Genomic DNA, 15,604 nt, shown 5'->3' on the forward strand with positions numbered 1-15,604 from the left:
TTCACGCTGAAAGTGTATATATTGAAGAACAGACCAAGAAAATCTCCTCAAATACATCTTTTGGACCATGAATCATTAACTGACCTCAGTGGTGAGCACAACTCGCAAACAATTTTTGCAATGACATTTTGTAGCAAAGGTTTATTCTTGATCCACCAAACAGTAATATAAACAGTTCAGTTTGACACAGCACAGTGAAAGATGGGTGCCCTGAGAGCAGCCTTCCTGCGCCCGTTTTCTTTAATGTTCACTTTTAAGACATAAATCTGCCGTTTGCTTCAGTCCAGCAGCAACACTGATCTTGGGACAGTTGATTCCTGAGACAAAACTGGTTCATTTTGGAATTGAAACAAAAAACCAAGAAAAACTGTAGAAGTACAGTGAAGTTGAAGACTCATAACATGTAAACATCTTGTAATAACTTAAAATCCCCTACCATCCATTAACCGTGACCTTAAGTGTGCAAATGAGGAGTTTTTCATCCGTAATATTAAAGTCTCGCCTGAGGGATGTACCACAAAGCAAGATGAATGGGCTAAAAGAATGATGGCACTAAAGACGGGAGATTTCAATGTCACCAAGGTGGCTCTCTACTTACAATGAACTCCTTACCTGCTCACAGTTTTGACAGTTCTGAATGACGGGCTGCTGTAAAGAGTGCCATGTTTTTACAAGTTTTTAAAGAATGACATAGACGCTCCGCTGTGGGATTACTGTGTTATATATAAACCCACAGAGATGCACATTAATACAGTAGCAGTAAACCGGCAGAATCCACATACAGTCAACTGATGATGCGCAAAATGCATAAATATCCTTACGATTGGTTCTGATTTGCTGCAAAGTCAGTTTTATACTGTTGGTATTGCAGTTATTTGATTATTGGTTGACTATTTATCACAGCGAAAGCTCAGTCAATAACAGTAATGTAGGTTTTAACAAAAAGTCAAAATGATAATCACCTCCATTCCACAGTGGTGGTAGCCATGTAGTTACTTCAGTGGGTACTTAAGTAGTACTTGAATATGGGTATATGATATATAAATCAGAAAAATCAAACAGAAATAAAGACATCTTTTAAAACTGGTGTATAAAAAAAAGTTTCCAGGCTTTTGAGTCAATATTACAAATGTAACCTATTTTCAATTTAATAACTATTTTACTGGCTGAGGAAGTATTTATTTACCTTTACTGAAGAGTAGCAGTGCTCTGCTTTCAAAATCATGAAAGAACACGACTACCAGAAATTTACCAGAAATAAACTGCATACTGATTATGCAGGATGGCCCTTTTCAGAATTCTATACATCCTATTAACTGATTAATGTTTACATCAGTTTAATGGTGCAGCTGGAGATAAAGATTACTGTAATGACTTTATTTAATTGCAGGCTACCTTAATTCATTCAATAAAAGATAATTTATTGATTTATTTGCAAATTAATGTGTACTCAAGCTTGAAAATGCAGAGAAGAGCATTTGCAGTAGAAGTAAAAAGCAGCCTTTGGAGAACACCCCGATCTTGGCTGAAGTGAGTTGGTCCATTTTCTTAAGTGTGGGCCCAGGCCTGAAGCCTAAGTTAAAGGGCCTGGGCTAACAAATAACATTTACAACCACTGTTATCACACTCTGATTATATCTGATTCAGGCTTTAGCTTTTATGGTGAGCTAATGCAAAGAAAAAGCCTTGCGATGTTAAACTTGCTTCACAGTACACCCCTCCTGGCTGCTGAACTAAAGTCATATGTTACACCACACCTTTTTTTTTTCCTGCCTGGCTCTCAGTTGTCTCACAGCGTGTGCACGGGACACGAAGACGGCAGCAGTTGTACTGCTCTGCTTTTACATTTATTTTTAAGCTAAATGTTTTTCTTCACCTCTCCAGGTCGAATGCGGGCTTTTACTCAAACACTGAGATATAACTTAAGAAACAAGTTAATACTTTACCATCTAACAAGGCAATACTTTTTCATCACATGGTTAAAAAAGAATTTTTGGAGTCGAGAGAAAACATCAAAAGAACAATTATTGATTTTAAACAACTTTTTAGAGTTTCTTTTTTTGACGTTACACGTTTCCTTAAATCATAGAAAAGAAAAAAAACAATGGTTTGCACCATAGAGGTGAATGCATGGCTACACCTGAGGGGACAGAACTGATGACAGAGTTACATGTGCTTGGGACAAAGACTACACCTTCACCCACCTACGATCCATGGCGCAGTCTTTGAAATACAAGAGCAGCATAGTTTGTATACTGATATTCGATGTTTGCTACGGTTCAAAAATGTATTTTATCCCCCAAAATAATGTAAAAATAACGCCAATAGCTGAAGATACACCCCCTGTCTTTGGACAAGCAGCTGACCAAGATAAAATTTGTAATTTAAAGCCTGGGCAGATAACCTTTCTGGTATCCAGAAAATCCTTTCAGTGTGTTGTTATTTCTGTGGTCTGAGAGGGAACTGGACTGGAAAATCTAGGCAGGGACAAAAGCCTATGGCCAATTACAGGTCTTTTTGGGCCAGGTAATAAAAGTAATATAATATAATGAAGGATAATTCTTCCTTCAGAACATGCTGTACATCATTGGGTGGCAAAAATAGGAGAGGGGACTGCTGCAGGAGAAACGTTGTTTCCTAAATGTCTGCCGAGGGGAGCTTTACATTTCAGGTGTGTAGATTCAAAGACGTTTAACACTTTTTTATGTAACAACTTGAAAAGCAATTTTTAAAAACTTTCATTTGACAATTCAGTCCTAATGTTTTCATAATTATAAATTAAGAAGATGTAAAAGTAGCTTTTAAAATTTTCAAAGAAAGGTTAAATTAGATTTGTAGAAATGTGCCTTTGCTAATTGAATTCTTTGCTCACATTATCAGTGCAATAAATGCCCACTGTTTGTCCTTCAACACATACCTAATAAAGCCCCTTACTGGCCTCACGCTTTTACTCTCTGTTTTAGCTTCATTTTTCAGGAACCACTTACTTAACAAGATGTGTCTGTAGTGCTCAGCACACCACGAGTTCACAGCTGGCAGTTAACAATTACACCACGTGTTGATTCTCTAAGATGTACCGAGTGCAGAAGCAGGTATGGCGTCTGAAAATATCACATCCTCCTCCAGCTGGAGATGTAACACTCCATGGCTATGTTTAGATGGAACTGTCTGTCTTCAAGCTTCACAGGTGGCCTGTGTGCAAAAGGTGCCTGCCTCCTTCCTCTTCAGCGTGGTGCTGGCAGACACTAAAGTTCATCACGGTGGTTGTCTGCTGTGCAGAGTGTGGAGGGGAGAAAGTTGGAAAGAAATGCAGAGAATGATCACAGTGGTAAGAGAAGGGGTAAGAATAACCATGCAGAAGAACAGAAAGACTTTGTAGCCCTATAAATATATCATTAGTAACCTTTTTTATGTTGTGAGGCAGCAGGAATCTGTTTTTGTGTTGTTGTGTCTTCCTGTTCCTGGACCCGTCTCAGCAGCTCTTTGATCTCCCTGTCATATTCAACCCACTCGGGCACAATCCTCGCTGCAGCCACCAGCTTGGGTTCCTTAGTCATTGGGTTATTGCACTAAACGAGAAAAGCAGATAAAAACACATCAGTCATGCCGCCAGTGATGCTCTCTCCCAACGAGTCAGATCGTCATTCTCAGCGCTGTCTGTGACAGGCATTTAAACCTAATTTGATTTCCAATTCGGTTAAAAGGACATTAGGCTATGTCTTGTGTCTGAATTACCAAGTGGTGACCTATACTACAATGAAACAATACTTCCTATTCCAGTCTACTGGACCCTGTCCAGTAATTCTCTAAATTAGTTTAGGACGCTGCAGGATTGCTCCTCGGCTGCTTCCTAAATACCAATGCCTCATGGACAATTGTGGCAGCGAGGATGCTCTTGCATTTTAGAGCTGTAGCAGCTGCAGCACGCTATCACAACAAATAAAGCAGATAATAAGGCGTATAATGTAGCACAGAGATATTTTTCAGTTAACCCAAAAAGAACTTAAAGAAGACACTTGTGGATTTTACAATCTCAATAAAAGGAACAATTTCATTTGGAGCTGAATTATTCAGCAAAGACCGTGTGTCCCGCTTAGCCTCCCACATTATTATTTAGTATTACGCAGTCAAATCTAATTGCTGTGCGACTCACCAGGTCTATAGTCTTAGCAGTGGTTTTAGAGGTATCATCACACCATGTCTCACACCACAGCCACTCCTGAGGAAGAGACTTGATGGCTACCTGGTGAATCATGTTGTTAGGAAGGTCCTACAAATATCACAAAACGAATTAAGTCTTGAAAGAGCAAACTCTGCAACACGTAATCCAACAGCACTATGCCTGAGTTATATACCTGGTCCAGGTTAGACAGACTGTTTGGGTCTTGGCTCAAGGCTTGGTACTGGCCTCGTAATCTGTCCCCGGCTGCAATTTTACGGAACTTCTTCAAATCGACTACATATAAGGCGCTGGAAGAAATATGAGCGGAGAGAGAGAGAGGAGACATGGAAAGCAGGTGTTAGAAATCCATTTCCTGAAAGGGGAAATCCCACCGGAATGAAAAAAAAAAAAAAGTAAATGAAGATAAATACCCCAGCCGCATTCACATTATTGTACCTGACACACTATATTAATAAACCCAGAGGTGCAGAATATGTAGTTTCACTTAACACTTATTAGATTTAAGTCTCCCAGAGGATATTCAATGCCTCGTGTTTTTCCTGGTCTCACTGATCATCTCTCATCTTTGATGCTTTTGTCCTGCTCTTTGGAGCGTAGCACCATGCTGGTATCCAATCAAGTCGCTGTGGTTTTCTGACTTTTCTTGTTCCGACACTATCAGTCGGTGGTGAAGTGAAACGTTCTGCTCTCTGTTCATCCACTGGCTGCCTCGCTGTCTGATTAGCCATCACACTGACAGAAGGAGAATTCAATACCACAAGCCTAGCAAGGAGCAGAACATTGTATTCATGACAGTGATTTATGATTTTATATGTGCCATGACTGTATACAAAAATAAAGCACTTAACTCTAAGCCCACCTATGTAAACGGCTTCTCACTAGAAGTTAAATGTTCAGTTCTGAGGTGTATGACACCATATTAATCCATTGCATTATTTATTTAGCAAAAACACTAAGCCAATTGTGGAAACAGTGTGCATAGGAATTAACAAAATGCAGTGGAGGAAAAGACATCATCAGTGATCTTAGAGAAGCAATTGTTGCTGTCCATCAATCTGGGAAGGGTTATAAGGCCATTATCAAACAATTTTAAAGTCCATCATTTTACAGTGAGAGACATTCGCAAGTGGCAAACATTCAGGGCAGTTGCTGATTTTCTCAGCAAAATGTAAAACATCAGAGATCAAATGATTAGTAGAAGTTTACCTGATGTGGTACTTCCTGTGTCCCAGATGTGACGCCCAATATCCAGTTTTCCAGAAACGATACCCTTCCATCTCTCTGCGGCTATCACAAAATGGTGTGTAGCCATAAGGAGCACCCTCCAAGTCTAAATCCCTCAACTCTTTCAAATCAGCTCGAACTATCTGCAACACGCAGCAAAGACAGACTTTGGTAAGCAGCCAAAGAACAGATGACACTTCAAAAAGTCTTGCTTTCAGTTGCACACTCCAATATAGCGGTTTCCTACGTCATTTCTGTTTGATCTTTACCTGGTCGGCATCCACAAAGATGATCTTGTCCACAGCTAAAGGGAATAGAACATCCAGGAAGAGGATCTTATATCCCCAGATAATCCTCTGCTTCTCAGTCTGCTGGTGGAGCCAACGGGGCCACTTGTACTGCACTAACTCATACTGAAAGCCATATGACTCTGCCATGTGAGAGATGGTGTCCTGACCACAGCAAAAATGAAGTCCAGAGGTCAAATTAATGAAATACAAAAGCTGGGTTTGCCTAGCGAAATATTTATGTGATGTAGTAAAGATTTACTTTGAAAGAAGGAGATAGGTAATTCTTGAGAAACCAGAATTTGACAGGTGTTTGTGTATGCCGAAGCACAGACAGCATCATTATTCTGAATTGGAGACAGAATGGGAAAAGGTTAAGTTTGAGGATCAGGGATAAGAGGAACACAATGTGTAGCGCTTGAAAAGGAAGTGCGTGTTTGGAAAGTAAAACTGACCCACCTCAGAAAACGCTCATACAGATGGCCCGAGGCCACAGAAAAAATGTTCAGAACGTCGTCTTTTTTCTTCTCTCCGTCATCCTTCTTTGAGCCACCACCTGTGATGCTGTAAATGAGACCATGATACACGAGTCAGTTGTGTTTGGATTGGATGCGTGTTTTTCATAGAGTGACAATAAATCAAAACTAAGCCAACAGCCACCATGCTTTTGTACTGCCAGAGGTAACAGCAGCTGTAACAGCCATCAGAAAACACTTTCAAACAAACCATGCAACGCGATGCAACACGCCGAGATGATTTATTCAAATAAAATGATAATAATGGGGATGGAAATGCTGTGGAAATCAACACATTTGATATGATTTTCAGCTCCTGCTGGCTCCCAACGAGAGGGCTGAAATAAAGTTTTAGAACAGACCCAGCAAACATTATTCAGCTCTTCATGTTTCCATCCCCACAACATTAACAGAGTCCATGATACAAAGTGAACGATTCATTTGAAAAGCAAATCACTTAAGATTTATGCATAGATGACCTGCTTTAAATGAGAGCATCGTGTCATAGGATTGATGACTTTGGCAGGGATGACACAAATACTTCTGGCACCATTTTTATGATTCAAGCTGTAAAGTGTAAGTGCACTATTACAATTCACTGGTGCAATTTTGACACAGTGTGGCGTTTGAGACACTTCAAAAGAAAATGGGTTGTAATGCAAAAATGAATTATCATACATTATAGTTAATTGTGTTAGGGCTTGGATAAAAATCAAGCCAATCACATCAGTGTCCATTATCTCCTTTAAAAGCAACAGTCTTCTTCATGTGGAAAGTCTGTGGCAGCTTTTCCTGAGGAGAGACTTCCAAAGAAACATGCAGACTTATCTATAGTAGCTCTTTTAATTATTTTTTTGTAACCATGTTTCCATTGCTTCCAGATTTGATTGAAATTATGATCCTCACAGTTTATTTAAACCTTTATGCTGTTGCTTTCTACAGATTCATTTCATAATTAAAACTGGGATGGTTCAGGTGCAATTATATCAGACCCCTTTTTAAAGAATTATCCACATGGCCTTTGCCCTACTACCCTGTGTGGCTGGATGAGGGTACACAGGAAGAATGGCCCTGAAGGAATACCATGATTACAACTGAATGATTTAAATGACTTAAATATTTTTATTTTTTTAAGAAATGGAAATTGAACTGATTCAGCCTAGTATGGGAATGAGTACTCTATTAGTTGCATAGCAGATGAAAAAAAACTGTATTGTTTGTTGGACACAGGTCTCTCTTGTAAATGAGAAACTGAGACTACCTGTATAAATAAAGGTTATATAATTTAATTAATTAAAAAAATAAATCAACAGTGTTTTAGAAAAAAAGACTAGTAGCTTTTCAAACGTGAAGACAGAAGATTGGAGTGATTTTGTAGAGTAATGTGGAACACACGTATGAAGATAATGCCAAGCAAGTCAGCACATTACCTTTCAGACAAATGTTAGCTTTTTAATTAACTTAAATGTAAAAGAACAGATAAAAATCGACGAGCTAAAATATTTATATGCTGAGATAAGGGCACAAATGCAGGAAAAATCCAAAGTAAGGACACTCTCCACACTTGGGAATGCATCAACATACCCTAACCGCTACTAAAGAGCAGTGGTTCATGATGCAAGGCACATTTAGCGGACAGAAATCAGGACTTGTGCTGGAGGGTAGATGAGTCTGCAGTCAAACTGTGTCCTTGTCTGTAATAGACTGCTGATGAGGGAAGGAGTGTCTCTCCCACACTCAATCACAACCACAACCTCAGCCCCCAGGCTTCAGGAAGACACCAGTGAGTGAGAGGGAGGTGTGAAGGGAGGGGAGGGAGAATACAGTTTGTCCCTGCATGTCCTCTAAAACCAACTCTTTCAGGCACATCTTACCGATAAGAAAGATATACCCACAAAACACAAACTCAGCGATGGCCCTTTATTTACTTATTTTAAATCTGTAGTTCTGAAAATAATGTGCCTGCAGTCCTCTTCAAGATAAAGTATGACTCTTGATAGTTGAACAGTTGGCTTCTGGGTAGTCACCACACATCGGTGGGATCTGGGGAAGCCGACTGCCTGCCATGACTAAGCCAGGCATTATGAAGGGCCTCCAGCACAACAACAGGGTTCCCAAGATAAGCAGCTTTGGAGGGTCAGGTGAGAACCTGTTTGGCTGACTCACCCAAGATAATCTGGATCTCTGGAAGGGTCCACAGAGCTCTGTATAAATCCTGAGCTGTGGACAACACCAACTGGACAAAGCTCTACTTCTGTTTGCCCTCTGCCTATTTAGATTGAACAGGGTGTTTTGACATTTACCGAGTCATTCATTGCCCCCATTGTAACTACTAATACACCTATATACACGCGCAACACACCATGACAGGTTAAAAATAACATTCAGTTTCTCCATTATGGAGAATCAATACATTTGCCTTACTCAATCTCAGTATATACAGAGCAATATAAGATAACCTAATAACAAGGATATCAGCAAATAAATACACGGAAAACACTTTCTATTCCGGCTATCTAGAATCAGTTTAGAAAAACAATGACACAAATGTGCTTTTTACAGCACCCTTCACCTAAAACCTGAACATCTCCCTCAGGTAACATCAGCGCTGCTCTCTCTCACACCCCATGTGGTCCACATGCTTGGTATTTCTAAGTGCAGCATAACAAACACTGCTAAGTTCCTCAGGCTGGGTAGAAACAATTACTTAATTTTTTCCATGCTAGAGACAAAGGGCAGAGGCAGCTAAATGACAAACTCAAAACGAAACAAAGAAAATACGCAAAAATGTGTGTGTGTGTGTGTGTGTGGGGGGGGGGGGGCATTTGGAATCAGTCCTGTTGTTGCTCTAAAGCAATGTTAGACTTAGTGATGCTTGCTGACATGAGTGCATCTCACTGTTTCTTTGGGAGATTGGGAAAATACATCGTCTTCAGCTTTTTACAATGACTCTCTTGAACTATTTTAAGGATATAAATGAGGTCATGCTTTAAGGTCACCGTTACCATTAAATCAACTATCTTTTGGTAAAATCACAAACTACAACGTCTTTGATGAAATCTTGGGATTTTAACTTTGTAATATCTGAGCTATCAAATAGCTGTCCTCAGCTGCTTCTTGTTTGTGGGTCTGACTTCAGTAACTGAAAAGCTGTTCCACTGGGCTGAGACAGGTGACTGACCTGGCCATTAAAGAATATCCAATTTCTTTGCCTTAAGAAATTCTTGGGTTGCTTTTGTGGTGATAACAGTCATTACCAATTTATACTACAAAGTAGGGCTGCATGATTAATCGTTAGAAAACCGCGATCTCGATTCATACTTATGTGCGATCTCATTTCCAAATGACAACGATTTAAAAAAGAAAAAAAGAAAAAAAAAGACGACGACGACGATTGTACCGCATTTTGATCCGGGACGTAATCTGCATGAAAACAAGCGCTCACTCTTCCTGCTCAACAAATGAAAAGGGCGGAGCCTTATACCACGTGATACAGAAGCTGTGCCATGTGATGCTAAAATTAGCAGGGAAAAAACAACGGAGAGCACGTCAGGGATGACGAGAAAGTGACAGGAGAAAATCCGTCCCGGTCAACCACCCAAACATCAATAACGGGAACCTTATACAGCGCTTCCCTATAGACGTCGAACTCCCGCAGGCACAAAGAAATTACGGAGGCTATCACTTATCACCTGACCAAAGATATGGCTCCCATCAACACTGTGCAAAACGAGGGATTTAGAAAAATGATCAACACCCTAGACAAACACTACACAGTGCCGTCCCGCAACTATTTTTCTATTGTTGCACTACCTGCTCGATACACGCAGTGTCGAGCAACGGTGGAGACGGAATTTCAAGCAGTACAACATTTTGCAGCAACAACAAAACGTGAGACATTTGCTGTTTTTATGTTCAGTTTCAACTGTTACGAAGTTGATGTGCAGTTAATAAGTGCAATAAATATTTATATTGGAAAAGAAAATCGTGAGAGAATCGTGATCTCAATTCTAAGCCAAAAAATCGTGATTCTTATTTTATGCAAAATCGTGCAGCCCTACTACAAAGCAATGAGTGATAAGTTTTGCAGCAATTTGCTGAATCCAAGCAGAGAGTAGAGTCTGTACACTTTAGAATTCTATCATCATGCATAAACACTAGTGACTCTATTCCACTGGCAGCCACACATACTTATGCCAAAGCATTGCCTCCACCATGTTTGACAGATAATGTGGTATCTGGTGTTTGGCATGCTGCTTTCCTCCTTCTCCGTACTGTTCTGTTTCCTTCATCTGGCCTTCCTGCTCTTTAGCACAGCCAGTGGTTTACAACCTTCTTGTCAGGCCTCTGTATTTGCATTCATGAAGGTGTCTCTTGATTCTACTACTTGATTTGGTTAGATGTTGTGAAGATACTTTTCTCTCTGGACTTTCTATCAAGAGTTCTACTGAATAGCTAATAAATACAAGCTCAACACTTTGAATCAACTCCAGATTTTAAATTAAGTTTTGAATATTGTGATAAATGGCCTCACTTGACAGTTTAACTGCTCCTAAGTCGATTGCCCTCCAAAATGAAGTACTATGCATAAAAAAGCTTTAATTTTTAAACAGTTAATGCAAGATTTTTCCCATACCTCTTGAATGAATATAGAAGAACTGCACTTCAGTCACATCTTTATTTTATAATGGTGACGTATGAGGCAAGATTACAAAAGAAAAAAATAGTGTTACTATCCAAATAGTAAAGGACTCGACTGTTTATTGTTATAATGGTGGAAATTCACATTAAACATGTTTAAAAGTGTCAAATGACCACTTCAGTATGTGTACAATTAATTCATGTGAGCCAAAACTTGAGGCTTCACGCTGGCTCTTAATCCTCAGTTTCAGACAGTTGTTTTTTCTACTCTTTGCTCTGCAGGATGTTAATGAGAAGAGATATCCTCTCTTATGGACAACAGGCTTCTAACAGACTCGAGACTTGCCTGTCCTAGTTTTGAAAGGAGGAAAGAAAACACTCTCGTCTACAAATGCAACTGAATTTTAATTTTAGATATATACATTACAGCCACTTAAGGGAGATTTCCCCCCCTAGCAACCATCTTATTAAGCATTTTATGTAACATTTTAATGGCATGGGTATTGTCATTATTTAAATATAAGCCTATCATGAGATAATAAATGCAACTAAGTTAGAAATGGTCTTAAGAATCCATCCAGTTCAATTTGCTTCATTATTTAGCAGCAGTGATCCTTCTCCAAGCACCTCTGCCAGCACATCAAGGACATGCTAGATCATTTATTGGTACTTCAGTTATAACTCTGACTGCAAGTACTTTTTTATGGTAACATTTAGCTACACTTCATAATACAAAAACACCCCAGGATATAGGGCCCACAAATAATATCTAGACCTGATAAGCACTATACAATCCAATAGCAAATACAGCACACTACTGAATGTGAGGTTCCAGGCATAACAGATCCAGCACTGTGGCGAAGAAGTCCACTTAAGCAACAAAGCTGAAAAAACTTCCCCTCACTCCTATTGTCTTTCAGTAGGAGAGCTTCTCCACTCATTAATTCACTCTATTTTTTAAGTATAGCAGCAGGTATAAGGTCATCACAAGATAAATCATTAATGAGTCTCATTTAGTCTGATGCTAGAGCACAAAAACTCAATAACAAAAGATCACAAACGATGACATCAGACAAGCTGTTTCTTTCTACCAAACTCTGTCAGGGTTTAACCACCTGCTTAAAGTGCACCAGCTGAACTTCAGTCCCCATATAACATCTTCTCCAGTGCTTCAATCAGAGGCTGAAGTAGGCTAAACATAGTGAAATACCATCCAACATGAAATATGAAAGCACTGGGTACTGCTCTTCTGCTCTGTTCCAGCAGACAGGTGACATACATATTCCCAGAACAAGGGAAAAAAAATCAAGCTAAACACTCCTACTTTATGTTACTTATGTCAGCAAAACAGGATTTGTGATGAATCCCGTAGCACTGTTTATGACTATTATTTCTGATTCTGAACAATACAGCTTAATGCTGTGTGTGTGCAGATATATGCAAGTGAACACAATAAAAAAAAAGTTGACCTTACGCATGAATACAGGCTGCAAATTACCTCACGACTTGCTGAAATCGTAGAAAAAAAAATCATCACATGAATAAACAAATGCAAAAAAAAAGAAGAAAAAAATCCTTTCTACACTATTACCATTAGAATAGAATATCACGACTGATTCCCATTCATTACAATACTTATGAGAGCACTAAAAGCGACCAATAAACACTGCATGCTAATGAGTATGACGAGAGGTATTAGGTGTTAAATGGTTTGCAGCAAAACTGCCTACCTTTTCTCAAATGTGCTCCAAACACTTCACACAGCAAGCATTAAGTGAGGAGACAGGATCACACAGTTAGGAAGGATTTGGGAGGAAAACACACAAATGCACACACATACCTACAGAAGCACATATTTTTTGCAAGACTAGATCTTACAGCATAATATTGCAGTCTGGATCCAGGGGAGGAGTAAGATCTCCTGAAACCGCAATGTATAATTGACAAATGGAAGGCGCATCAGCACATCTATCAATCCATCAATGAGCTCACAGCTGTTACTGCCTGTCAGCTGGAGAAGGGCTTTAAACCTAAAGCCAACCAAATATAAGCTGTATTTGAAGAGATTACGCACCTTGCTATGGATTCCCATATGCCTTTGCTTTCACTAGCTTCACTTAAAAGATCTTCGCCAAGCTTGTCTGCCTTTTTCTGCACCTATAAATATAAAATACACAGAAAATAAAACAATACTGGAAAATATTTTAGCATGGGTTATGTAAAATTGTTTTGACACCATTAATTTGTAATCAGTCAATCCTAGGCACATCTTAGAAAACTTCCAGCTCTAATTTCTTTATATTTGGTGAGAAAAATGAGAAATAGCTGCAGGGACTTAAAAAATGTGCATACATACATTGGAAATATTTGTACAATTTTAACAGGCTTGAAAGTCAATATTTGGCATGACCACCTTTATTCTTCAACACAGCGGGAACTCTCTCAGGCAAGCTTTCTTGTAATTTCTTTAAGTAGTCTTCAGGAATAGTTCTCCAAGCTCTTTGAAGGAAATTAAAAGCTCTTCTTTGTATGTTGGCTGTCTTTTTATTTTCCATTCTCTCTGAAGATGATCCCACACTGCTTCAATAAGACTCAGGGCTGTCAGGAGGCCAATCCATGACTGATAGTGTTCCACTGTGTTTTGCCCAGGTATGTTTTTACTTCATTGGCAGTGTGTTTGTTGCTCATTGTCATGCTGAGAAATGAAGCTGTTGCCAATCATATTCTTTCCAGATGGTACTGCGTGGTGGACCAAAACCAGACGGTACAACAACAGTGCCTTGAGGCAAACTGTTATTATGATTATGGGACCAGATGCATCTCTGTGATCCTGTCACTTTTTCTTTTTAATTCAATTGTCAAGTTTCCTCAACTTTTTTTAAGAGCACCCTGCTTAGACCATTTAAAAGTCTGACTCATTGGAAGCAAAATATAAAGAAGTAAGAGGTGGCTCAAGACTTTTGTCCAGTGTATTTTAGCTTGGATTGTGTTAAGTTGTCTTCACACCATTCATTTGTGATCCGTATATCATAGAAAACTGAAGAAAAGCATTTTCAGTGTGACATTTACAGTAGCACATCCAACAGGAAACACACTCACCCTGACTTTGATGATCTTACTATGGAAACTGTTCAGCACAACTATAACATCACCGGCATCTGCAGGTGAATCAGTTCCATCGTGCCTGAAAAAGTGGATAGAGAGTGAGAAAATGCTAATTGTTACTGAGAGTTTTAATACTTTTTTTATTTGTCAAACAATCTGCAGCTCACAGATATACATGTAAAGAATTTAGACTTTAACGTAGAAACAGACATACATTCATCAGCAGTCATAAGTCAAGTCTCTGTTAGGCAAATTAATAAACGTGTTTAAATAAGAACAATAAAATTAATGTTCCTAGGATTTAAATCCCTGTTTTTAACACTGCTACTGCAAATTGATCATTCAAGCTTATAATCTAGAAGTTTTGCTAAGCTGAAAAATGTGAAACTCAAATAGACAGAAATACATTTAAAGCATTTGTTTTTCGCTGATTTTGTGTTCAAAGAACATTAGAACACCAGAGCTAATATTTCAAGTAACGCAATCAGTCTACGACCTGCAGTGTCTCTGTTGCAAACATTAAAGGGAAATACATGTGATCAGTGGCAGAGACTGCTTTACATGCTTCATCCATGGAAATAACACATGAAGGAGACAACAGCTGCTAATGGACCGACAGTGTGAGCACACACTTAAAAGCAAATAGTGGGACAGCTGCCAGGGTCACACTCTGACCATATTCATTACCCTCCATCATCATTAAGAATCACCTTACCATTATTTTACCCATCACTACTTCCCAGCCTTGCTCTATATACTCGTAGATTTAATGAGAAAGTCTGTGCAGTATTGATTCCGTAAAACAGCCTTTCAATGTAATTGTTTTAGGACTGATTTTCCCAGCACAGAATGTGTTTTGGCAGGCAGAATCTGCTGGGCCTAATGGTGAAACACCAGAGAGCAAACTTCAGGCGGAGATGAGCAATAGGCCATGATGCACTACAAGCCATTACAACCTCAATGCTTACTAAAGGCAAAAATCTAACCTTATCACTATGATAAATGCCCCTCTCTCATTGGAGCCAATGCACCCCTCCACCGCTCGTGCTCAAGTGCTTCTTGTATTTTGCCCCTTCTGCTGTCAACGGTGCAAGTCAGTCTTTAGGGCTTGTTTTAGAAAGCACGAGAGATCAATCTGTATCCCTGCTCTGAGAAGAGGAGAGCTGGCCATCTCATTCATCGCTGTCAGAGCGAGGTGTCTTGGCAGCACGGGTGGAAGAGGAAAATTCACACTCTGGGACTGGAGAGCGCAGACACTCCCACTAGGCTCTGATCGGCCACCTAACCAGAGCAGAGTGCCGCTAACCACAAGAATAATGACACTGCCAAGGTGAAAAATGACATCACCTCTTAGCTTCACCTGGAGGATTGGGGGATAAATCTTGGTTGTCTGAAATGATTCGAGAAGAACCGAGGGCTGTATGTGTCCTAAATCTTATGTGAGGATAGCCAGAGAGAAAAGTATCTGTGATTGTAGGGACATCTGGACCAGCGCACTAGAAATGCCCATACAGACTCGCATACACAGTTGGGATTACCACCACTTTGCTGTAAGGCAGTGCCGCTTTGTTATGTTACGAAGTAAAAAGAGGTTCCCTTGAAAAAAGAAGAATTTGATTTATTTTAGATCAAACTGAAAAGTTCAAAAA

General features: G+C 39.5%; 1 protein-coding gene across 10 annotated transcripts in view; it reads right to left on the bottom strand.

Moving 5' to 3' along the window:
• Window positions 1-121: 121 nt before the first annotated feature.
• Window positions 122-15,604, bottom strand: part of uggt2 (UDP-glucose glycoprotein glucosyltransferase 2) — a 43,975-nt gene continuing 28,492 nt past the window's right edge. For 2 of the 10 annotated variants that reach the window (XM_085433907.1, XM_085433905.1), the window contains exons 31-42: window positions 13,950-14,034; window positions 12,925-13,007; window positions 12,581-12,604; window positions 6,154-6,258; window positions 5,957-6,041; window positions 5,677-5,859; window positions 5,390-5,550; window positions 4,733-4,945; window positions 4,356-4,470; window positions 4,154-4,270; window positions 3,404-3,569; window positions 122-3,271 (exon numbers count right to left, since the gene is read on the bottom strand). In XM_085433907.1, the coding sequence (XP_085290033.1) occupies window positions 3,246-3,271; window positions 3,404-3,569; window positions 4,154-4,270; window positions 4,356-4,470; window positions 4,733-4,945; window positions 5,390-5,550; window positions 5,677-5,859; window positions 5,957-6,041; window positions 6,154-6,258; window positions 12,581-12,604; window positions 12,925-13,007; window positions 13,950-14,034 (1,363 nt within the window). In that variant the 3' untranslated portion in view covers window positions 122-3,245. Of the gene's footprint in view, window positions 3,272-3,403; window positions 3,570-4,153; window positions 4,271-4,355; window positions 4,471-4,618; window positions 4,946-5,389; window positions 5,551-5,676; window positions 5,860-5,956; window positions 6,042-6,153; window positions 6,259-12,580; window positions 12,605-12,924; window positions 13,008-13,949; window positions 14,035-15,604 lie in introns of those variants that run through there. The other 8 variants (XM_085433910.1, XM_085433911.1, XM_085433909.1 and 5 more) reach the window with 7 other exon arrangements.

Source organism: Copadichromis virginalis, linkage group LG16 (assembly GCF_057382275.1).
Source record: "Copadichromis virginalis isolate Kocher_CV1m ecotype Utaka linkage group LG16, C_Virginalis_male_GT1.1, whole genome shotgun sequence".
Lineage (NCBI taxonomy): Eukaryota > Metazoa > Chordata > Actinopteri > Cichliformes > Cichlidae > Copadichromis > Copadichromis virginalis.